At 44.3% G+C, this 26,540-nt stretch overlaps 1 protein-coding gene across 1 annotated transcript; it reads right to left on the bottom strand.

Moving 5' to 3' along the window:
* Positions 1 to 931: 931 nt before the first annotated feature.
* Positions 932 to 26,540, bottom strand: LOC138664903 (olfactory receptor 5V1-like). Its single transcript, XM_069751975.1, has 5 exons — positions 26,436 to 26,540; positions 25,857 to 26,321; positions 12,765 to 12,867; positions 12,521 to 12,596; positions 932 to 1,895 (listed from the first exon to the last, which is right to left on the bottom strand). The coding sequence occupies exons 1-5, from the start codon at positions 26,538 to 26,540 to the stop codon at positions 932 to 934; spliced, it is 1,713 nt and encodes a 570-aa protein (XP_069608076.1).

A 26,540-nucleotide genomic window follows, 5' to 3' on the forward strand; every position in this document is an offset into this window, starting at 1 on the left:
CACACTATCAGTATTTTGTCAGTATTTTACATCAGTATTTGTAAGCTAAAACCAGGAGAGGAACAATCAGAGCAAAAGTATAACAGAAACATCTGCACCACTTCTGTATTTATCACCCACTCCTGGTTTTGGCTTACAAATACTGATATAAAATACTGACCAAATACTGCTAGTGTGACCGCAGCCTATTAGGTGGGCTGTAACTGCTCTGACAGCCTTATCACAGAATTGCCAGCTGGAATAAGCCTATAACAGCTTGTTCCCATGTCACAGCTGTATGTTAACAGCTGGAGGTTGGCAATTTTAGCCCTAGTTCTAGATATCTTATTCTACAGTGCCACCGTTAAGAAGGTGGCACTGTAAAAGTCAGCCCAATAATGATCACCTTCAATAGGCATAGTATAGGTCATTAACCCCTTACCTACATATAACATACTGGTACGTCCTATGCCCTCTCCCTGACTTTGATGCGGGCTCGGTGTCTGAACACACATCTTTCCTTGCAGATAATGTATGATTTAACCTTTTAAATGCTACTGTCAATCTCTGACAGCGGCATTTAACATAGAAAAAAAAGGTTTGAAAAATATGAAAAAAAAACCCACACAAAAGTTCCCAAAGTTCTCATCACCCCCCTTAAAAATAAAATAAAACAAAACGCACATTTGATATCACTGCATTTGTAAAAGTCCAAGCTATCAAAATATAAAAATAAATTGATCCTATCGGCAAACAAAATGACAAGGAAAAAAAAAATCGAAATGCCAGAATTACGATTTTTTGGCTTTGAATTTTTTTTACTGCTTTTCAGTGCATTAGTTGATGAATTTAGGCGGATTTAGGTGTGAGCCTTAAAAAAACCCAACAAAAAACTGATTATTAAGGCAAAACACAATCAAAATTTCAAGCATACAAATTTGCCAAATAGGTGCTACCTATTTGATAAATATAGTTTTGCATAAAATATTTTATTTATAGTCCTTTTCACTGCACTTTTCATCTCTTTATTCCTTAGACTATAGATCACTGGATTCAAGGCTGGGGTGACTACAGCATAGAGGAGAGACACAAGCTGGTCTTGTTCTAGTGAATACCTAGATGTTGGCCTCATGTACATAAAACTTATACTTCCGAAGAAGATGAGAACAACAATCAGATGAGAAGCACATGTGGAAAAGGCTCTACTTCTACCCACCTTAGTTTGGATTTTTAAGATGGCTGAGATAATTTGGATATAGGATACAAGAGTGAGGAAGAAAGAGCTGAGCCCTAAAATTCCTCCAGCAGTTAGGATCAGTAGTTTGTTTTGGAAAGTATCAGAACAGGCAAGTTTCAGCATCGGTGGAATGTCGCAGAAGAAGTGAGAAATTTGATGTGATTTACAGTAGGGCAACTGAGCTGTGAAAACAGTGTGTATAATTGAGGTTATAAAGCCAGTAAACCACAGACTGGTGGCTAATTGGACACACTTTTGTTTGTTCATAATTGTTGTGTAGTGCATCGGATTGCAAATAGCCAGATATCTGTCAAATCCCATTAGGGAGAGGAGCAAACACTCTGTGCTACAACAGGAGACGTAAAAATAAAGTTGACTCATGCATCCGCTATAGGAGATCTCTGAACTCCCTCCTATAAGACTCGTGAGCAACTTGGGCACAGTCACTGATGAGTAGCAAATATCTAGACATGCCAGGTTACCCAAGAAGAAATACATGGGAGTATGAAGTTTACTGTCCACCCATATTGTTGTAGCAATGGTGAGATTTCCACACAGTGACATGAGGTATAAGAGCAGGAATATCACAAAGAGAAAGCACTTAACTCTGCCATCGCCGGATAAGCCAGCCAGAGAAAAATCCATCCCTGAAGTCCAGTTCATTATATAATGAATCTGCCTGTGAAAGAAAATATTACAGAATTGTTATCTCTCGTAACATTAGTTTGAGAATATATACAATGTACACATATTATTAATAATACCATTATTGTGGCTTCTTCCGTTAACTTGTGTAGATTATATGATGAGCAACTGGTGCCCCCCATTATTCATGAAAATGCGGTTCCCATGTTTCCCTTTCGAGTGGAGAGGCGATCAAGAAGGTGTTCTAATGCACTATTCACCAGATATTGGACTGAGGGAGATACAGCTCTGGCAATAATAAGAGACCACCACATCAAAACCCTGTCATGGCCAGCCCAATCTCCAGACCTCAACCCCGTTGAAAACCTCTGGAATGTAATCAAGAGAATGATGAATAGTCACAAGCCATCAAACAAAGATATCAAATCTTTGTAGAGGATGAAGATGGCACACCTAAGAATGAAGCAATACCAGCAAGCAAAAAAGAAAAGGGCACACAGCAACAAGTGACAGCAAAAAGTACAGCCAAGAAGCAACGAAGAGTGGTGGTGGTGGGAGACTCACTACTGAGAGGCACCGAAGCAGCCATCTGCAGACCGGACATAACTGCAAGAGAAGTATGCTGCCTTCCAGGTGCGATGATCAAGGATGTGACCGATAGGATACCAAAGCTCTTCAGCTCCAAGGATGTCCACCCATTTCTTCTGATACATGTTGGCACCAATGACACGGCAAGGAAGGACCTACCGACAATCTGCAAGGACTTTGAAGAGTTGGGGAAGAAAGTAAAGGAACTGGATGCACAGGTAGTTTTTTCTTCTATCCTTCCAGTAGACGGGCATGGCACCAGGAGATGGAACAGGATCCTTGATGCAAACAACTGGCTAAGACGATGGTGCAGACAACAAGGATTTGGATTCCTGGACCACGGTGTGAATTACTGGTATGATGGACTCCTCGCCAGAGACGGACTACACCTCAACAAACCTGGGAAACACACATTCGCCAGAAGACTCGCTACACTCATCAGGAGGGCGTTAAACTAGAAGAAGAGGGGACGGGAAGAAAAACATTAGACTCGAACAAAGACGACCCAGGAAAACATACTCAGAAGGGAGGTAAGAACATTTCTAAAACAATCCACAGTGAGGAGATTGGAACAAAACAAAATCCTCTAAACTGCATGCTCGCAAACGCCAGAAGCCTGACAAACAAGATGGAAGAACTAGAAGCAGAAATATCTACAGGTAACTTTGACATAGTGGGAATAACCGAGACATGGTTAGATGAAAGCTATGACTGGGCAGTTAACTTACAGGGTTACAGTCTGTTTAGAAAGGATCGTAAAAATCGGAGAGGAGGAGGGGTTTGTCTCTATGTAAAGTCTTGTCTAAAGTCCACTTTAAGGGAGGATATTAGCGAAGGGAATGAGGATGTCGAGTCCATATGGGTTGAAATTCATGGAGGGAAAAATGGTAACAAAATTCTCATTGGGGTCTGTTACAAACCCCCAAATATAACAGAAAGCATGGAAAGTCTACTTCTAAAGCAGATAGATGAAGCTGCAACCCATAATGAGGTCCTGGTTATGGGGGACTTTAACTACCCGGATATTAACTGGGAAACAGAAACCTGTGAAACCCATAAAGGCAACAGGTTTCTGCTAATAACCAAGAAAAATTATCTTTCACAATTGGTGCAGAATCCAACCAGAGAAGCAGCACTTTTAGACCTAATACTATCTAATAGACCTGACAGAATAACAAATCTGCAGGTGGTTGGGCATTTAGGAAATAGCGACCACAATATTGTGCAGTTTCACCTGTCTTTCACTAGGGGGACTTGTCAGGGAGTCACAAAAACATTGAACTTTAGGAAGGCAAAGTTTGAACAGCTTAGAGATGCCCTTAATCTGGTAGACTGGGACAATATCCTCAGAAATGAGAATACAGATAATAAATGGGAAATGTTTAAGAACATCCTAAATAGGCAGTGTAAGCGGTTTATACCTTGTGGGAATAAAAGGACTAGAAATAGGAAAAACCCAATGTGGCTAAACAAAGAAGTAAGACAGGCAATTAACAGTAAAAAGAAAGCATTTGCACTACTAAAGCAGGATGGCACCATTGAAGCTCTAAAAAACTATAGGGAGAAAAATACTTTATCTAAAAAACTAATTAAAGCTGCCAAAAAGGAAACAGAGAAGCACATTGCTAAGGAGAGTAAAACTAATCCCAAACTGTTCTTCAATTATATCAATAGTAAAAGAATAAAAACTGAAAATGTAGGCCCCTTAAAAAATAGTGAGGAAAGAATGGTTGTAGATGACGAGGAAAAAGCTAACATATTAAACACCTTCTTCTCCACGGTATTCACGGTGGAAAATGAAATGCTAGGTGAAATCCCAAGAAACAATGAAAACCCTATATTAAGGGTCACCAATCTAACCCAAGAAGAGGTGCGAAACCGGCTAAATAAGATTAAAATAGATAAATCTCCGGGTCCGGATGGCATACACCCACGAGTACTAAGAGAACTAAGTAATGTAATAGATAAACCATTATTTCTTATTTTTAGGGACTCTATAGCGACAGGGTCTGTTCCGCAGGATTGGCGCATAGCAAATGTGGTGCCAATATTCAAAAAGGGCTCTAAAAGTGAACCTGGAAATTATAGGCCAGTAAGTCTAACCTCTATTGTTGGTAAAATATTTGAAGGGTTTCTGAGGGATGTTATTCTGGATTATCTCAATGAGAATAACTGTTTAACTCTATATCAGCATGGGTTTATGAGAAATCGCTCCTGTCAAACCAATCTAATCAGTTTTTATGAAGAGGTAAGCTATAGACTGGACCACGGTGAGTCATTGGACGTGGTATATCTCGATTTTTCCAAAGCGTTTGATACCGTGCCGCACAAGAGGTTGCTACACAAAATGAGAATGCTTGGTCTGGGGGAAAATGTGTGTAAATGGGTTAGTAACTGGCTTAGTGATAGAAAGCAGAGGGTGGTTATAAATGGTATAGTCTCTAACTGGGTCGCTGTGACCAGTGGGGTACCGCAGGGGTCAGTATTGGGACCTGTTCTCTTCAACATATTCATTAATGATCTGGTAGAAGGTTTACACAGTAAAATATCGATATTTGCAGATGATACAAAACTATGTAAAGCAGTTAATACAAGAGAAGATAGTATTCTGCTACAGATGGATCTGGATAAGTTGGAAACTTGGGCTGAAAGGTGGCAGATGAGGTTTAACAATGATAAATGTAAGGTTATACACATGGGAAGAGGGAATCAATATCACCGTTACACACTGAACGGGAAACCACTGGGTAAATCTGACAGGGAGAAGGACTTGGGGATCCTAGTTAATGATAAACTTACCTGGAGCAGCCAGTGCCAGGCAGCAGCTGCCAAGGCAAACAGGATCATGGGGTGCATTAAAAGAGGTCTGGATACACATGATGAGAGCATTATACTGCCTCTGTACAAATCCCTAGTTAGACCGCACATGGAGTACTGTGTCCAGTTTTGGGCACCGGTGCTCAGGAAGGATATAATGGAACTAGAGAGAGTACAAAGGAGGGCAACAAAATTAATAAAGGGGATGGGAGAACTACAATACCCAGATAGATTAGCGAAATTAGGATTATTTAGTCTAGAAAAAAGACGACTGAGGGGCGATCTAATAACCATGTATAAGTATATAAGGGGACAATACAAATATCTCGCTGAGGATCTGTTTATACCAAGGAAGGTGACGGGCACAAGGGGGCATTCTTTGCGTCTGGAGGAGAGAAGGTTTTTCCACCAACATAGAAGAGGATTCTTTACTGTTAGGGCAGTGAGAATCTGGAATTGCTTGCCTGAGGAGGTGGTGATGGCGAACTCAGTCGAGGGGTTCAAGAGAGGCCTGGATGTCTTCCTGGAGCAGAACAATATTGTATCATACAATTATTAGGTTCTGTAGAAGGACGTAGATCTGGGTATTTATTATGATGGAATATAGGCTGAACTGGATGGACAAATGTCTTTTTTCGGCCTTACTAACTATGTTACTATGTTACTATGTTAAACAAAGGAGAACTGCTTACATTTGTGTACCAGAAGCAGTGTGAAAGACTGGTGGAAAGCATGCCAAGACGCATGAAAGCTGTGATTAAAAATCATGGTTATTCCACAAAATATTGATTTCTAAACTCTTCCTGAGTTAAAACATTAGTATTGTTGGTTCTAAATTATTATGAACTTGCTTTGTTTGCATTATTTGAGTTCTGAAAGCACTAGGGTTTTTGTTTTTTTAAATTTTGACCATTTTTCTTTGTCAGAAAAAATACAAAATGTATTGCTTTGAAATTCGGAGACATGTTGTCAGAAGATTATAGAATAAATGAACATTTTACATTTTACTCAAAAATATACCTATAAAGAGAAAAATAAGACAAACTGAAGATTTTACAGTGGTCTCTTAATTTTTGCCAGAGCTGTATATGGCAGCACGGTGGATCAATGTTTAGCATTGAAGCACTGGAGCCCTGGGTTCAAATCTCACCAAGGACAACATCTGCAAGGAGTTTATATGTTCTCCCTGTGTTTGCCTGGGTTTCGTTCCACAATCCAAAGACATACCGATAGGGAATTTAGATTGTGAGCCCCATTGGGGACAGCGATGATGATGTGTGCAAACTGTAAAGTGATGTGAAATATGTTGGCGCTATATAAAAATAAAGATTATTGTCCCAAAACTGTTCTCTAATATCTTTGTTAGTCCCATCTGCTTAAATGGACCCACAGATTTGAGTGGGTGCGATGAAAAACAGACATTTTTCTGTGTTTTTTTTTCTTTCCTTTTGCAAATACGGACATGTGAATATCCCCATAATCTATAATGGTTCGGTGTCCATCTTAGAAAAACATGGATTGAACACATATGTGAAACACATGAGCCCTGATTATCTACTACTCAAAATGTATAATACAATGGACGCTAAATAAATGTTGAAAATCAAACTGTAATACAAGTTGATATTTGCAATATCAAATGCTTGTTTTAACAGTAATTCGCATATTATATTTTTCCTGCTTTGTGTTTATTTGCTCTGAAATGTGTTCAGTAAGAAATCAATTCCCAATAGGTCTAAGCTTGCTGTGAATTGTGCATTGATTGTCTATGTGCTTTATCTATGTCAGATATTTGCTATTTTGATGGACTATACATACATATATACAGGGCTGAACATCATTTCATTGTTCTTAGACCAGTAGCTTAGCTACATGGTGTTGTGCATAGCTGCAACAAACAAATATTCAAAGCGAAACCATTGCACATCTACATATACCTGAACGCTAATGTATTTTATACCTGGGAAATGCAGGTAATAAATGGTAGAAACGTTCATGATGGTTGGGATAAAACAAATGGTAATATCATCCTGCAAATTATGGATTTCTAAGATGGCTTATTTAAAATGTTCTGCCTCCCCATAGTCTTGTACGACTAATGGGAAATATCTTACAGACACCTCAGGGACAATGTTTTCTGATGAGAAGAAATAATTTTTTTTTTTCAAAACTTGGGCATGTTTATCTTAAAGTTAATCTGTCACCTCATTTTTTCTCATATAAGCTGCGGCCACCGCCAGTAGGGGCTTATTTACAGCATTCTATAATGCTGTAGATAAGCCCCTGATGTAACCTGAAAGGTAAGAAAAACAAGTTAGATTTTGCTCACCCAGGAGCGCTCCAGTGCGGTTCGGGTCCGATGGGCATCGCGGTCCGGGTCCGGTGCCTCCCATCTTCATGCGATGACGTCCTCTTCCTTGCTTCTGTCGCGGCTCATGCGCAGGTGTAATTCTTTGCCCTGTTGAGGGTAGCACAAAGTACTGTAATGCGCAGGTGCTGGGAAAGCTCAGAGAGGCCCGGACCCGCGACGCCCATCGGACACGAACCGAATCGGGACCGCCCATGGTTGAGTATAATCTAACATGTTTTTCTTATCTTTCAGGTTACATTGGGGGCTTATCTACAGCATTACAGAATGCTGTAGATAAGCCCCTAATGGCGGTGGCTGCAGCTTATATGCGAAAAATGAGGTGATAGGTTCCATTTAACCCTTATTTCAGAAACTTATACAGGCACATATACCTACACCGTAAATTGGGGTACAGCACATTCTGTCAATATTCTAAAATTTGCTTCTGAATTACTTCAAAATATCACATCTAACCTTGTTTAGACTGTTTATTATATTGCATTATACCTTGTTTATTATATGTACAACTAGATAGTGGGCCGATTCTAACGCATTGGGTATTCTAGAATATGTATTTATGTATGTATATAGCAGCCACATAGTATATATTTAGTATATAGCACAGGCCACATAGTATATAGGAGCCATGTAGTATATAGCAGACAAATACTACGTTACCTGTGCTATATACTATGTGGCTGCTATATACATACATATTGTAGAATACCCGTGGCATGCAGTATATAACACAGCCACGTACTGTATAACACAGCCCACGCAGTATATAGCAGCCACGCAGTATATAACACAGGTGACGCAGTATATAACACAGGCCACGCAGTATATAACACTGGCCACGTAATATATAGCACAGCCCACGCAGTATATAGCAGCCACATAGTATATAACACTGCCCACACAGTATATAGCAGCCACGTAGTATATAACACTCCCCACGCAATATATAACAGTGGCCACGTAATATACAGCAGTGTGGGCACAATATCCCTGTTAAAAAAAATTATTAAAATAAAAAATAGTTATATACTCACCCACTAGGATCCACTGAAGCTCTGGCGATACGCACGCGGCTGCCGCCATCTTCCGTTCCCAGGATGCATTGCGAAATTACCCAGATTATTTAACGGTCTCGCGAGACCGCTAAGTCTTCTGGGTAATTTCGCAATGCATCGCCGGGAACGGAAGATGGGGGCAGGCGCGATTGGCTCGGCGGACTACGGAGGGTGAGAATAGCAGGTTTTTTGTTTTTTTTATTATTTTTAACATTACATTTTTTTACTATCGATGCCGCATAGGCAGCATCAATAGTAAAAAGTTGGGGACATACAGGGTTAATAGCAGCGGTTACGGAGTGCGTTACCTGCGGCATAACGCAGTCCGTTACCACCGGCATTAACCCTGTGTGAGGGGTGACTGGAGGGGAGTATGTGGGCGCCGGGCACTGACTGCGGGGAGTAAGGAGCCGCCATTTTCTTCCGGACTGGGCCTGTCGCTGATTGGTCGTGGCTGTTTTGCCGCGTCTTAGTTGAGCTCATTTGCTCACCCTTAGTGTTGAGTCATTTAGAGGGCACACCAAATTTACACTGTTATGCAAGCTGTACACACACATGTGCCCCAGGATGAGGGTTATATATACCAGGATGGAGAACACACATGTATGCATATATATATATATGTATATATATATATATATACAAATATATATATATATATATATATATATATACCAAATAGCAAAAAGAAGGCAGCACTCCAAAAGTTTCAGATGAAAAAAAGGTGAAGTTTTAATCGACCCACATCACTGCGCGACGTTTCGGCTCACTGAGCCTTTTTCAAGCAATGGGTGTTAACAATGATTGTGCTTTTATAGAAAAAATTTGAATAGATTTGCATATTACAATTGCCATCAATAGATAAATAAACATACAGTTGTACAATTTTCCACAACATACTGTACATATGGTGTCTCTTTAGTGCAATATCTGTGCTTATTAAGGTGCTTTGTGCTTTATTCTTTATAAAATCTTACACTACCCCACTATCTCCTTTGTTTCACAGACTATTTCATTAACATAGATTTATATTCATATTTATAGTGATCACACTTTTTAACCCTCACCTTGCCGCTATCTGGTGACTCCACATGGAGGGCTCTGTATCGGCCGTTATCGGCGTTCATACAACTCCATTGCGCATGTCTACAAATCCAATTACTATGTCACACAATGTCGGCCAATAGAAGTTCCAATACACTTTCATTTTACTAGCGCATGCGCACTAGCGTTATGTCCGCGCCGCGGCGCCATCTTAGTTGTGGCAGGACATTCCATTATGCCTATATAGGCCACTATTCCGATCATGCATCCGCGCTCATTTTACCGCTATATGAACCGCTGTTCTAATCTTGTGTCTGCACTTAAAGGAGCCTCTTTGTACTTTATATAAAGTGAATATTACTGAGTACCTTTGAGCTGTTTGTCTAAATAACGGAATATATATATTCCTTAATTGGATACAAAAATGTGCGAAACCGGCTAAATAAGATTAAAATAGATAAATCTCCGGGTCCGGATGGCATACACCCACGAGTACTAAGAGAACTAAGTAATGTAATAGATAAACCATTATTTCTTATTTTTAGGGACTCTATAGCGACAGGGTCTGTTCCGCAGGACTGGCGCATAGCAAATGTGGTGCCAATATTCAAAAAGGGCTCTAAAAGTGAACCTGGAAATTATAGGCCAGTAAGTCTAACCTCTATTGTTGGTAAAATATTTGAAGGGTTTCTGAGGGATGTTATTCTGGATTATCTCAATGAGAATAACTGTTTAACTCCATATCAGCATGGGTTTATGAGAAATCGCTCCTGTCAAACCAATCTAATCAGTTTTTATGAAGAGGTAAGCTATAGACTGGACCACGGTGAGTCATTGGACGTGGTATATCTCGATTTTTCCAAAGCGTTTGATACCGTGCCGCACAAGAGGTTGGTACACAAAATGAGAATGCTTGGTTTGGGGGAAAATGTGTGTAAATGGGTTAGTAACTGGCTTAGTGATAGAAAGCAGAGGGTGGTTATAAATGGTATAGTCTCTAACTGGGTCGCTGTGACCAGTGGGGTACCGCAGGGGTCAGTATTGGGACCTGTTCTCTTCAACATATTCATTAATGATCTGGTAGAAGGTTTACACAGTAAAATATCGATATTTGCAGATGATACAAAACTATGTAAAGCAGTTAATACAAGAGAAGATAGTATTCTGCTACAGATGGATCTGGGTAAGTTGGAAACTTGGGCTGAAAGGTGGCAGATGAGGTTTAACAATGATAAATGTAAGGTTATACACATGGGAAGAGGGAATCAATATCACCATTACACACTGAACGGGAAACCACTGGGTAAATCTGACAGGGAGAAGGACTTGGGGATCCTAGTTAATGATAAACTTACCTGGAGCAGCCAGTGCCAGGCAGCAGCTGCCAAGGCAAACAGGATCATGGGGTGCATTAAAAGAGGTCTGGATACACATGATGAGAGCATTATACTGCCTCTGTACAAATCCCTAGTTAGACCGCACATGGAGTACTGTGTCCAGTTTTGGGCACCGGTGCTCAGGAAGGATATAATGGAACTAGAGAGAGTACAAAGGAGGGCAACAAAATTAATAAAGGGGATGGGAGAACTACAATACCCAGATAGATTAGCGAAATTAGGATTATTTAGTCTAGAAAAAAGACGACTGAGGGGCGATCTAATAACCATGTATAAGTATATAAGGGGACAATACAAATATCTCGCTGAGGATCTGTTTATACCAAGGAAGGTGACGGGCACAAGGGGGCATTCTTTGCGTCTGGAGGAGAGAAGGTTTTTCCACCAACATAGAAGAGGATTCTTTACTGTTAGGGCAGTGAGAATCTGGAATTGCTTGCCTGAGGAGGTGGTGATGGCGAACTCAGTCGAGGGGTTCAAGAGAGGCCTGGATGTCTTCCTGGAGCAGAACAATATTGTATCATACAATTATTAGGTTCTGTAGAAGGACGTAGATCTGGGGATTTATTATGATGGAATATAGGCTGAACTGGATGGACAAATGTCTTTTTTCGGCCTTACTAACTATGTTACTATGTTACTATGTTACTAAAAATGGCTGTAAGTATATGTAAATCACTCAGACATAACAGATGAAAGCCTTACTCAGGCTATCTCCCTTAGTCTATGCTTTTCCAAGTAGACGTACAGCCTCTCCAGGCGGGGCTCGTCCGAGGGTGAGTATATTCCTATTAGGTATATACTCACCCTCGGACGCGCCCTGCTTCTTTCCGGCAGCCTTCCTTCCTAAGAATCATCGCTTGAAGGACCTTCGGTGACGTCGCGGCTTGTGATTGGTCGCGTGAGCGGTCACATGGGCGGTCGCGCGACCAATCACAAGCCGCGACGTCATCTAAGGCCCTTCACGCGCTGATTCTAAGGAAGGAAGGCTGTCGGTTAGTACCAGGGCGCATCAGAGGGTAAGTATATCAATAATTTTTATTTTAATTCTTTATTTTACACTTAAATATGGATTCCGATACCGATTTCTGATATTGCAAACATATCGGAACTCGGGATCAGAATTCCGATACCAGATTCAGAAGATCGCCGAGCTCATGGCCGACCCCACACAGGGGTCGGGTCGGGTTTCATGAAACCCGACTTTGCCAAAAGTCGGCGACTTCTGAAAATGGCCGACCCGTTTCGCTCAACCCTAGCTGTGACTGTTCAGGCAGAGGGCGCGCATTAACCACGTCAGCACCCCCTCTGACCTGAACATCACAGCCAGAGGACACGGAAGACACAGAGCGGCGGTGGAACGGGGACAGGTGAATATCGCATGACTCACCCTCCCCCGTCATATTCACCCCATTCTGGCATGTCCCTGCTTCTCCGTTGTCCCGGGTCGGCAGCTTCTTCCAGTGCTGAGCGGTCACATGGTACCGCTTATTAATGTAATGAATATGCACTCCACGCCTATGGGAGTGGAGTGCCGTCCATATTCATTATTTTAATGAGCGGTACCATGTGACTGCTGAACACAGGAAGAGCTGCGGGCGCCAGGGAGATTGCGGTATGCGTGCAGTGCTTACGTATATCGCGATCTCCTGGGCTGCGAGACACGTCTCTCTCGTTGTGCTGGGTAGGCATACCACGATCTCCTGTGCTGCGTAACTCTGTGGGGTCCAGACTGTGCTGGAAAAAAGAGAAACGTAGAAATTATTGCAAATTTATTAAAAAAGAAAAACTGAAATGTGTCATGGTCATAAGTATTCAGACCCTTTGCTCAGACACATGCTGTCCATTTTCTTGTGATCCTCCTTTACATGGTACTACTCCTTCATTGGAGTTCAGCTGTGTTTAATTAAACTGGTAGGACTTGATTTGGAAAGGCAAACATCTATCTATATAAGACCTCACAGCTCACAGTGCATGTGAGACCAAATGAGAATCATGAGGTCAAAGGAACTGGCCAAGGAGCTCAGAGACAGAATTGTGGCAAGGCACAGATCTGGCCAAGGTTGCAAAAGAATCTGTGCAGTACTCAGGGTTCCTAAGACCACAGTGGCCTCCATAATCCTTAAATGGAAGAAGTTTGGGACCACCAGAAGTATTCCTAGACCTGGCCATTCAGCCTAACTGAGCATACGTGGGAGAAGAGCCTTGGTGAGAGAGGTAAAGAAGGACCCCAAGATCACTGTGGCTGAGCTCCAGAGATGCAGTTGGGAGATGCGAGAAAGTTCCACAAAGCCAAATATCATGTTAAGGCCACCCGGTTCCGGTCCCATGAAACTTACATGGGCTCCTCTACTTCCCGCCGCAGCACTGTAAGGGTCTTGTGCCGCGTCTCGCCGGCACTTCCGAGTCTGAATACTTTCTGTACCCACTGTATATATATATGTACATATATATCCATAATTTCCCACGGGATCAATAAAGTGTATCGTATCGTATCGTATCGTATATACCAGGATGGGATGGGCATCAGATCTTGCACCAGAGCCCATCAGACTCTACTTGCGCCACTGTATATCGCTATGGGTAAACAGATGGTCACCAGTAGCAACTTATTGGCAGCATGGTAGTTCAGTGGTTAGCAGTAGGGTTGAGCGACTTTTACTTTTTTAGGGTCGAGTCGGGTTTTGCGAAACCCGACTATCTCAAAAGTCGAGTTGAGTGAAATCGGCCGATTATCGCGTAAAGTCGGGGTCGGGATCGACCAAAACACGAAACCCAATGCAAGTCAATGGGGGAGCATAGTCGGCAGTGAGTGGAGGCCAGGAAAAAACCTACAGTGCCCATTTTAATGGCAAAAACATCCATTCTTGGTACTGAAGCTTGTCAATCTTATTTTACCTTATAATAATAGTTAGGCATTGGAAATTGGGGGTCATTTGGCTAAAGTTGTTGGGGGTATGGCTGGTTCAAGTATTTAGTGGGCCCAGGCAGTGGTGCAGGGAGAGGTAAGTATTTCAACTTTGCAAGTGCTGTGATCCTGAGCAAGCAGGGGGGGCCCACTCGTTCGCATTGGCACTGGCACGGGGCCCTCAAAGTACGGTGGTGTGTTTGCACGGTGGGGGCGCCTCCCACTGCCAGCGACACTTTTGCATACTATGAGGGGCCCTGTGCCAGTGACGTCGCCAATGAGTATACCCCCCACCTGATGAAGGAACCTGCACTTTCATCTGCACCTTCCCCTTTGTCCCCGTGTAAGGTGGTATAGTATGCGGAAAGGGGAACCTCACTTTCAGCAGGGTCAGAATCTAGCTGTGTAGCTTGCAAGGGGAATGTAGCGGTCTGAGTCAATGTACCAGCAGAGTCATGTAGCACTGGCTGGGCAATGGGCAGGATGAGGAAGCACAGATATAGGCCAAAATAATAAAGTGGGCTAAATGCATTTCAAAATTGGTAACAGGACTAACCAGGCGGCATTGCTTTGTTCAGTGGAGGACAACTGTAATGAGAGGCTGACACATTGAGTAGGCCCAAATCAGTAAGTAGTCTAAATGCAGTTCAAAATTGGTAACAGTAGTAAACAGGCGGCACTGCTTTGTTCAGTGGAGGAGAACAGCAAGGAGCGGCAGACACCGTTAGTAGGCCCCAACCCAACTACTAGGCCAAATGCAGTGTAATATTAACAACTACTTAACGAGAGCCTGGAAATGGAAGTTCACGACAGGAAACCAGGAGAACAGCAAGGAGCGGCAGACACCGTTAGTAGGCCCCAACCAAACTAATAGCCGCACTGCAGTTGTTCCATTTAACAACTATTTAACAAGAGCCTGAAGATAGAAGCTCAGGAAAGGCAACCAGGAGAACACCTTGGAGCGGCAGACACTGTTAGTAGGCCCCAACCAAGCTAGTAGCCCCACTGCAGTTTTAAAATTCCGATATGCTGAAAACCTGATAATTGCAGGTCCTTTTTTTAAGAGGACAGATGTATTGAGTGGCGCAGCCAGACACTGCTAGTAGGCCTTACACCACAAAGTTGGATCGATGCAGGTTTAAAAAAGGTTACATGGGTACGCGGTCAGCATTGGTGTGGTCAGTGGAGGACAATTGGAAGGAGGGACCGCAGACAGACTTAGTAGGCCTAAAATTACAAAAAAGGTGGCTCTATGCACTTTTAAAAAGCATCCAGGGGTACACAGGCAGCATTGGTGTGGTCAGTGGAGGACTATTGGAAGGAGGGAGCGCAGACAGACTTAGTAGGCCTAACATAAAAAAAGGTGGCTCAATGCAGTTTCAATTATCTTGCAGGGGTACACAGGCAGCATTGGTGTGGTCAGTGGAGGACTATTGGAAGGAGGGACCGCAGACAGACTTAGTAGGCCTAACATGAAAAAAAGGTGGCTCTATGCACTTTTAAATAGGATCCAGGGGTACACAGGCAGCATTGGTGTGGTCAGTGGAGGACTATTGGAAGGTGGGACCGCAGACAGACTTAGTAGGCCTAAAATAACAAAAAAGGTGGCTCTATGCACTTTTAAATAGCATCCAGGGGTACACAGGCAGCATTGGTGTCGTCAGTGGAGGACTATTGGAAGGAGGGACCGCAGACAGACTTAGTAGGCCTAAAATAAAAAAGGTGGCTCTATGCACTTTTAAATAGCATTCAGGGGTACACAGGCAGCATTGGTGTGGTCAGTGGAGGACTATTGGAAGGAGGGACCGCAGACAGACTTACTAGGCCTAACATAAAAAAGTGGCTTAGTGCAGTTTCAATTATCTTGCAGGGGTACATAGGCAGCATTGGTGTGGTCAGTGGAGGACTATTGGAAGGGGGGACTGCAGACAGACTTAGTAGGCCTAACATAAAAAAAGTGGCTCCATGCACTTTTAAATAGGATCCAGGGGTACACAGGCAGCATTGGTGTGGTTAGTGGAGGACTATTGGAAGGAGGGACCGCAGACAGACTTAGTAGGCCTAAAATAAAAAAAAGGTGGCTCTATGCACTTTTAAATAGCATCCAGGGGTACACAGGCAGCATTGGTGTGGTCAGTGCAGGACTATTGGAAGGAGGGACCGCAGACAGACATAGTAGGCCTAAAATAAAAAAGGTGGCTCTATGCACTTTTAAATAGCATCCAGGCGTACACAGGCAGAATTGGTGTGGTCAGTGGAGGACTATTGGAAGGAGGGACCGCAGACAGACTTAGTAGGCCTAAAATAAAAAAGGTGGCTCTATGCACTTTTAAATAGGATCCAGGGGTACACAGGCAGCATTGCTGTGGTCAGTGGAGGACTATTGGAAGGAGGGACTGCAGAAAGACTTAGTAGGCCTAAAATAAAAAAGGTCGCTCTATGCACTTTTAAATAGCATCCAGGTGTACACAGGCAGCATTGGTGTGGTCAGTGAAGGACTATTGGAAGGAGGGACCACAGACAGACTTAGTAGGCCTAAAATAACACAAAAGGTGGCTCTATGCACTTTTAAATAGCATCCAGGGGTATACAGGCAGCATTGGTGTGGTCAGTGGAGGACTATTGGAAGGAGGGACCGCAGACAGACTTAGTAGGCCTAACATAAAAAAGGTGGCTCAATGCAGTTTCAATTATCTTGCAGGGGTACACAGGCAGCATTGGTGTAGTCAGTGGAGGACTATTGGAAGGAGGGACCACAGACAGACTTAGTAGACCTAACATGAAAAAAGGTGGCCCTATGCACTTTTAAATAGGATCCAGGGGTACATAGGCAGAATTGGTATAGTCAGTGGAGGGTTATTGGAAGGAGGGACCGCAGACAGACTTAGTAGGCCTAAAATAACAAAAAAGGTGGCTCTATGCACTTTTAAATAGCATCCAGGGGTACACAGGCAGCATTGGTGTGGTCAGTGGAGGACTATTGGAAAGATTGACCGCAGACAGACTTAGTAGGCCTAAAATAACAAAAAAGGTAGCTCTATGCACTTTTCAATAGGTTCCAGGGGTACACAGGCACCATTGGTGTGGTCAGTGGAGGACTATTGGAAGGAGGGTCCGCAGACAGACGTAGTATGCCTAACATAAAAAAAGGTGGCTCTATGCATTTTTAAATAGGATCAAGGGGTACACAGGCAGCATTGGTGTCGTCAGTGGAGGACTATTGGAAGGAGGGACCGCAGACAGACTTAGTAGGCCTAACATAAAAAAAGGTGGCTCAATGCAGTTTCAATTATCTTGCAGGGGTACACAGGCAGCATTGGTGTGGTCAGTGGAGTACTATTGAAAGGAGGGACCACAGACAGACTTAGTAGGCCTAAAATAATAAAAAAGGTGGCTCCGTGCACATTTAAATAGCATCCAGGGGTACACAGGCAGCATTGGTGTGGTCAGTGGAGGACTATTGGAAGAAGGGACCGCAGACAGACTTAGTAGGCCTAAAATAACAAAAAAGGTGGCTCTATGCACTTTTACATAGCATTCAGGGGTACACAGGCAGCATTGGTGTGGTCAGTGGAGGACTATTGGAAGGAGGGACCGCAGACAGACTTAGTAGGCCTAAAATAAAAAAAGGTGGCTCTATGCACTTTTAAATAGCATCCAGGGGTACACAGGCAGAATTGGTGTTGTTAGTGGAGGACTATTGGAAGGAGGGACCGCAGACAGACTTAGTAGGCCTAACATAAAAAAAGGTGGCTCTATGCACTTTTAAATAGGATCCAGGGGTACACAGGCAGCATTGCTGTGGTCAGTGGAGGACTATTGGAAGGAGGGACCGCAGAAAGACTTATAGGCCTAAAATAAAAAAAGGTGGCTCTATGCACTTTTAAATAGCATCCAGGTGTACACAGGCAGCATTGGTGTGGTCAGTGGAGGACTATTGGAAGGGGGGACCGCAGAAAGACTTATAGGCCTAAAATAAAAAAAGGTGGCTCTATGCACTTTTAAATAGCATCCAGGTGTACACAGGCAGCATTGGTGTGGTCAATGGAGGACTATTGGAAGGAGGGACCGCAGACAGACTTAGTAGGCCTAAAATAACAAAAAAGGTGGCTCTATGCACTTTTAAATAGCATCCAGGTGTACACAGGCAGCATTGGTGTGGTCAGTGGAGGACTATTGGAAGGAGGGACCGCAGACAGACTTAGTAGGCCTAACATAAAAAAGGTGGCTCAATGCAGTTTCAATTATCTTGCAGGGGTACACAGGCAGCATTGGTGTGGTCAGTGGAGGACTATTGGAAGGAGGGACCACAGACAGACTTAGTAGGCCTAACATAAAAAAGGTGGCCCTATGCACTTTTAAATAGGATCCAGGGGTACACAGGCAGAATTGGTGTGGTCAGTGGAGGACTATTGGAAGGAGGGACCACAGACAGACTTAGTAGGCCTAAAATAACAAAAAAGGTGGCTCTATGCACATTTAAATAGGATCCAGGGGTACACAGGCAGCATTGGTGTCGTCAGTGGAGGACTATTGGAAGGAGGGACCGCAGACAGACTTAGTAGGCCTAACATAAAAAAGGTGGCCCTATGCACTTTTAAATAGGATCCAGGAGTACACAGGCAGCATTGGTGTGGTCAGTGGAGGACTAGTGGAAGGAGGGACCGCAGACAGACTTAGTAGGCCTAAAATTAAAAAAAGGTGGCTCTATGCACTTTTAAATAGCATCCAGGGGTATACAGGCAGCATTGGTGTGGTCAGTGGAGGACTATTGGAAGGAGGGACCGCAGACAGACTTAGTAGGCCTAAAATAAAAATTGGTGGATCTATGCACTTTTAAATAGCATCCAGGTGTACACAGGCAGCATTGGTGTGGTCAGTGGAGGACTATTGGAAGGAGGGACCGCAGACAGACTTAGTAGGCCTAACATAAAAAAGGTGGCTCAATGCAGTTTCAGTTATCTTGCAGGGGTACACAGGCAGCATTGGTGTGGTCAGTGGAGGACTATTGGAAGGAGGGACCACAGACAGACTTAGTAGGCCTAACATAAAAAAGGTGGCCCTATGCACTTTTAAATAGGATCCAGGGGTACACAGGCAGAATTGGTGTGGTCAGTGGAGGACTATTGGAAGGAGGGACCACAGACAGACTTAGTAGGCCTAAAATAACAAAAAAGGTGGCTCTATGCACATTTAAATAGGATCCAGGGGTACACAGGCAACATTGGTGTCGTCAGTGGAGGACTATTGGAAGGAGGGACCACAGACAGACTTAGTAGGCCTAACATAAAAAAGGTGGCCCTATGCACTTTTAAATAGGATCCAGGGGTACACAGGCAGAATTGGTGTGGTCAGTGGAGGACTATTGGAAGGAGGGACCGCAGACAGACTTAGTAGGCCTAACATAAAAAAGGTGGCCCTATGCACTTTTAAATAGGATCCAGGGGTACACAGGCAGCATTGGTGTGGTCAGTGGAGGACTAGTGGAAGGAGGGACCGCAGACAGACTTAGTAGGCCTAAAATTAAAAAAAAGGTGGCTCTATGCACTTTTAAATAGCATCCAGGGGTATACAGGCAGCATTGGTGTGGTCAGTGGAGGACTATTGGAAGGAGGGACCGCAGACAGACTTAGTAGGCCTAAAATAAAAATTGGTGGATCTATGCACTTTTAAATAGCATCCAGGTGTACACAGGCAGCATTGGTGTGGTCAGTGGAGGACTATTGGAAGGAGGGACCGCAGACAGACTTAGTAGGCCTATCATAAAAAAGGTGGCTCAATGCAGTTTCAATTATCTTGCAGGGGTACACAGGCAGCATTGGTGTGGTCAGTGGAGGACTATTGGAAGGAGGGACCACAGACAGACTTAGTAGGCCTAACATAAAAAAGGTGGCCCTATGCACTTTTAAATAGGATCCAGGGGTACACAGGCAGAATTGGTGTGGTCAGTGGAGGACTATTGGAAGGAGGGACCACAGACAGACTTAGTAGGCCTAAAATAACAAAAAAGGTGGCTCTATGCACATTTAAATAGGATACAGGGGTACACAGGCAGCATTGGTGTCGTCAGTGGAGGACTATTGGAAGGAGGGACCACAGACAGACTTAGTAGGCCTAACATAAAAAAGATGGCCCTATGCACTTTTAAATAGGATCCAGGGGTACACAGGCAGCATTGGTGTGGTCAGTGGAGGACTAGTGGAAGGAGGGACCGCACACAGACTTAGTAGGCCTAAAATTAAAAAAAAGGTTGCTCTATGCACTTTTAAATAGCATCCAGGGGTATACAGGCAGCATTGGTGTGGTCAGTGGAGGACTATTGGAAGGAGGGACCGCAGACAGACTTAGTAGGCCTAAAATAAAAATTGGTGGATCTATGCACTTTTAAATAGGATCCAGGGGTACACAGGCAGCATTGGTGTGGTCAGTGGAGGACTATTGGAAGGAGGGACCGCAGACAGACTTAGTAGGCCTAAAATAAAAAAAGGTGGCTCTATGCACTTTTAAATAGCATCCAGGGGTACACAGGCAGCATTGGTGTGGTCAGCAGAGGACTATTGGAAGGAGGGTCCGCAGAAAGTCTTAGTAAGCCTAAAATAACAAAAAAGGTGGCTCTATGCACTTTTAAATAGCATCCAGGTGTACACAGGCAGCATTGGTGTGGTCAGTGGAGGACTATTGGAAGGAGGGACCGCAGAAAGACTTATAGGCCTAAAATAAAAAAAGTTGGCTCTATGCACTTTTAAATAGCATCACACAGGCAGCATTGGTGTGGTCAGTGGAGGACTATTGGAAGGGGGGACCGCAGACAGACTTAGTATGCCTAACATAAAAAAAGGTGGCTCTATGCATTTTTAAATAGCATCCAGGTGTACACAGGCAGCATTGGTGTGGTCAGTGGAGGACTATTGGAAGGAGGGACCGCAGAAAGACTTATAGGCCTAAAATAAAAAAAGGTGGCTCTATGCACTTTTAAATAGCATCCAGGTGTAGACAGGCAGCATTGGTGTGGTCAATGGAGGACTATAATAAATAATAATAATAATCTTTATTTTTATATAGCGCTAACATATTCCGCAGCGCTTTACAGTTTTTGCACACATTATCATCACTGTCCCCGATAGGGCTCACAATCTAGAATCCCTATCAGTATGTCTTTTGAATGTGGGAGGAAACCGGAGTGCCCGGAGGAAACCCACGCAAACACGGAGAGAACATACAAACTCTTTGCAGATGTTGTCCTGGGTGGGATTAGAACCCAGGACCCCAGCGCTGCAAGGCTGCTGTGCTAACCACTGCGCCACCGTGCTGCCCCTATTGGAAGGAGGGACCGCAGACAGACTTAGTAGGCCTAAAATAACAAAAAAGGTGGCTCTATGCACTTTTAAATAGCATCCAGGTGTACACAGGCCGCATTGGTGTGGTCAGTGGAGGACTATTGGAAGGAGGGACCGCAGACAGACTTAGTAGGCCTAACATAAAAAAGGTGGCTCAATGCAGTTTCAATTATCTTGCAGGGGTACACAGGCAGCATTGGTGTGGTCAGTGGAGGACTATAGGAAGGAGGGACCACAGACAGACTTAGTAGGCCTAACATAAAAAAGGTGGCCCTATGCACTTTTAAATAGGATCCAGGGGTACACAGGCAGAATTGGTGTGGTCAGTGGAGGACTATTGGAAGGAGGGACCACAGACAGACTTAGTAGGCCTAAAATAACAAAAAAGGTGGCTCTATGCACATTTAAATAGGATCCAGGGGTACACAGGCAGCATTGGTGTCATCAGTGGAGGACTATTGGAAGGAGGGACCGCAGACAGACTTAGTAGGCCTAACATAAAAAAGGTGGCCCTATGCACTTTTAAATAGGATCCAGGGGTACACAGGCAGCATTGGTGTGGTCAGTGGAGGACTAGTGGAAGGAGGGACCGCAGACAGACTTAGTAGGCCTAAAATTAAAAAAAAGGTGGCTCTATGCACTTTTAAATAGCATCCAGGGGTATACAGGCAGCATTGGTGTGGTCAGTGGAGGACTATTGGAAGGAGGGACCGCAGACAGACTTAGTAGGCCTAAAATAAAAATTGGTGGATCTATGCACTTTTAAATAGCATCCAGGTGTACACAGGCAGCATTGGTGTGGTCAGTGGAGGACTATTGGAAGGAGGGACCGCAGACAGACTTAGTAGGCCTAACATAAAAAAGGTGGCTCAATGCAGTTTCAATTATCTTGCAGGGGTACACAGGCAGCATTGGTGTGGTCAGTGGAGGACTATTGGAAGGAGGGACCACAGACAGACTTAGTAGGCCTAACATAAAAAAGGTGGCCCTATGCACTTTTAAATAGGATCCAGGGGTACACAGGCAGAATTGGTGTGGTCAGTGGAGGACTATTGGAAGGAGGGACCACAGACAGACTTAGTAGGCCTAAAATAACAAAAAAGGTGGCTCTATGCACATTTAAATAGGATCCAGGGGTACACAGGCAGCATTGGTGTCGTCAGTGGAGGACTATTGGAAGGAGGGACCGCAGACAGACTTAGTAGGCCTAACATAAAAAAGGTGGCCCTATGCACTTTTAAATAGGATCCAGGGGTACACAGGCAGCATTGGTGTGGTCAGTGGAGGACTAGTGGAAGGAGGGACCGCAGACAGACTTAGTAGGCCTAAAATTAAAAAAAGGTGGCTCTATGCACTTTTAAATAGCATCCAGGGGTATACAGGCAGCATTGGTGTGGTCAGTGGAGGACTATTGGAAGGAGGGACCGCAGACAGACTTAGTAGGCCTAAAATAAAAATTGGTGGATCTATGCACTTTTAAATAAAATCCAGGGGTACACAGGCAGCATTGGTGTGGTCAGTGGAGGACTATTGGAAGGAGGGACCGCAGACAGACTTAGTAGGCCTAAAATAAAAAAAGGTGGCTCTATGCACTTTTAGATAGCATCCAGGGGTACACAGGCAGCATTGGTGTGGTCAGCAGAGGACTATTGGAAGGAGGGTCCGCAGAAAGACTTAGTAAGCCTAAAATAACAAAAAAGGTGGCTCTATGCACTTTTAAATAGCATCCAGGTGTACACAGGCAGCATTGGTGTGGTCAGTGGAGGACTATTGGAAGGAGGGACCGCAGACAGACTTAGTAGGCCTAAAATAACAAAAAAGGTGGCTCTATGCACTTTTAAATAGCATCCAGGGGTACACAGGCAGCATTGGTGTGGTCAGTGGAGGACTATTAGAAGGAGGGACCGCAGACAGACTTAGTAGGCCTAAAATAACAAATAAGGTGGCTCTATGCACTTTTAAATAGCATCCAGGTGTACAGAGGCAGCATTGGTGTGGTCAGTGTTATGATTTGGTGGTTTAGGAACAACATGAGACAAGCTCTGAAGGAGGTGGTATCTGTACTGACCGCAAACCCTGAACCTAGCAGCGCAACTAAACATAGCCTTGGGGGTACCTGACGCTCCCTAGACCCCTCGGCACAGCCTAAGATCTAACTTCCCCTAACGATGGAAACAGGAAGCCTATCTTGCCTCAGAGAAAGTCCCCAAAGGAAAGATAGCCCCCCACAAATATTGATGGTGAGAGGAGTGGAAAATAACATACGCAGAAATGAAATCAGATTTTAGCATAGGAGGCCAGTCTAGCTTGATAGATAGGACAGGAAAGGATACTGTGCGGTCAGTATAAAAACTACAAAACAATCCACACAGAGTTTACAAAATCTCCACACCTGACTAAAGGTGTGGATGGTAAATCTGCTTCCCAGAGCTTCCAGCTAACAGAAAAAATCCATACTGACAAGCTGGACAAATATAGAATGCACAGAACAATAAGTCCACAACATGTGGACTGAAATGAGCAAAGCCATAACTTATCTTTGCAGAACTGGTCAGGAAACCAGGAGAATCCAAGCAGAGATGTGAATCCAGCCAGGAAACATTGACCAGTGGCACAGGCTGAAGAAAGAGCCAGACTTAAATAGTGGACGATAAGTGGAGGCAGCTGATGACAGCTAACTCCAAGGAGCAGCCATACCACTAGAAACCACAAGAGGGAGCCCAAGAGCAGAACTCACAAAAGTGCCACTTACAACCACCGGAAGGGAGCCCAAGAGCGGAATTCACAACAGGTCAGTGGAGGACTATTGGAAGGAGGGACCGCAGACAGACTTAGTAGGCCTAAAATAAAAAAAGGTGGCTCTATGCACTTTTAAATAGCATCCAGGGGTACACAGGCAGCATTGGTGTGGTCAGTGGAGGACTATTGGAAGGAGGGACCGCAGACAGACTTAGTAGGTGTAGGGATTGTACTCGCTCAGGTGCGGCGGATGACACTCTGGAGGCACGTTTCATTAAAAGTTCACAGGTTTATTGCTCTATAAACCACATAGCAACAGGAACAACAGGTAAACAGTCTTACTTCAGACAGTTGAATCCTCAATGTCCATATTAGAGCTCCGCTCTCTCTCAGACCTGTAGGCACACAGGCTGTGCTATGTCCAGCACGTAGGCTCTCCAGCCTAAATATGGTCTCTGTGTGCTGTTCAGGACGTCTGTCCCCACTTGGAACTGTCCAACACACAGGCCACTCTGCAGTGTCCAGCCAGGACACATGGAAGTCTGTCCACTCTTGCAGACTCCCAAACACACTCACCACATGGGCTATACACACCTCTTTACATAAGTGTAACCACACCCAGATACCTGTCACATGGCCAGACAGGTGAGTGTGACATCACCACAGGTCCTTCAACACAAAACCATCTTAGGTATTCAAACACGCCTCTTTGGGTGGGTTTGTAGGTGACTGAACCCAACCATCTCTCCAATCACCTGGAAGCCTTCCCAATGTAAACAAATCCCTCAGCAGTAGATCTGCTTGAGCAAAACATACCCAGGCATCCATCACAGGGCCACCCACCTCTGTGATACATACCGTCCATTAATCACATGACCTTTAGCCACGCTACATACCTCCCCCTTCTGCCTAAAGCCGTGGGGCTTGGCACTTGTCCTAAACCGACTAGAGACCCCTCTCAGTCGTCCCTGACAGTCAAACCGTCTGTCTAAGTCAGGGCCTGTTATTGAACCCTTTCGTCGGCATTCATCATCCCTTTCCATCACATCCTTTGACAACGATGACCCCTTGTCATCTCGTCTGCTATAGGATCTCCCGCTTAGGTCACTGAGCCCTGAACTAACTGAGGAGTCACTACTTCTAACTCTTCCATCTGACCACCTTCGGTTCTCTCTCGGTCGTTGATCTCTCCTATTGTCTTTCTTCGGAAAGCAGCTCTTCTCTTTACGTCTATATCCTCTGTTAACTTCAGCTTGAGGACTTCCAGGCTTTAGAGCACCTCTTCGCCTCTCTAGACCACGAGTTGAAGGTGGTGGCAACCTGTTTGCCAATCCTTGAAGCTCTATATTGATCTGCTCCCTCTCACATCTTAGCTGCTCTATCTGTTTCAGGTATGCCACACGATACGCCAGGAGCATTTGGATATTCCCAAGGCTCTCCATGGATCCGACGACAAGGAATGGAACCATCCCATCTTTACCCACAACCTGGGCTTCATCATCAGCCGGGATGCTCACTCTCATAACACCGGACCTATTCACCATCTCTTGCATCACCTTGCCAAATCTTCAGATGACTTTCCCCACTAGACCTCTGGGCACTTGCACGACATCTTCTACAATACCCAACCGACTTTGAGCTTCTCTTGCTAGCTCCAGACGTCGAGCGGCTTCCTTATTCTTCAACATGATCATTTGTTTTGTGCGGAGGCATTGTAGATGCATCTCTCTCAGGACAGCCACCCGCTTCACTGTGACTTCCTTAGTTGACAGTATGACCAGTTGATGGGTCTCAGGTGCCCAGTGCATCCTACACGCGTCGACCGCCTTTTTAAACACTTCATGCACCTCCTCACTGGCACACGCTTCTTGCATGTCTTTGGGTACGTCTATTACGCACTTGAAGATCGAAGTCTCACCTTCTTGGTCATATCGTTGGACCTCCTCGTCCTCAGCGTCAGCGCAGTTTTTCAAGACCTCGATGTCCTTTGTTCGGCCATCTGCGGGGCACTTCCCTTGCTGGATTTCTTCCTCCTTGGAGGCCCCTTCTTTGGTCAGCCTCTCCAGCTTATTCTCATTCACCGCGATCAAATCGGGAGAGCGCAACAGTCCGATTTCCCGGTCATCTGTGGATTTCTGGAGAACTTTATCTTGCTCTTCTACCAAGCAGCGGTGCTCATCCTCTCTCTGGAGAAGCTCCTGCTGATTCTTCTCTTGGGCCTCTCTGAGCACCTCCATATCTTTTAATACGGCCTTATTTATGGTTTGACATGCTGATAGGTGACCTCTGAGCTCAGCGACTTCCTTTTCCAGCTCACCCACCCTGTGCTCAATCACCTCTCTCAGGAACCTTTCTCGCTCAACTATTTCTTTAAGCAGCTCTATCTCATGGTCCTGCTCTCTTTTGGCCAGCACATGTCGCACCAT

Source organism: Ranitomeya imitator, chromosome 1 (genome assembly GCF_032444005.1).
Source record: "Ranitomeya imitator isolate aRanImi1 chromosome 1, aRanImi1.pri, whole genome shotgun sequence".
Classification (NCBI taxonomy): Eukaryota; Metazoa; Chordata; class Amphibia; order Anura; family Dendrobatidae; genus Ranitomeya; species Ranitomeya imitator.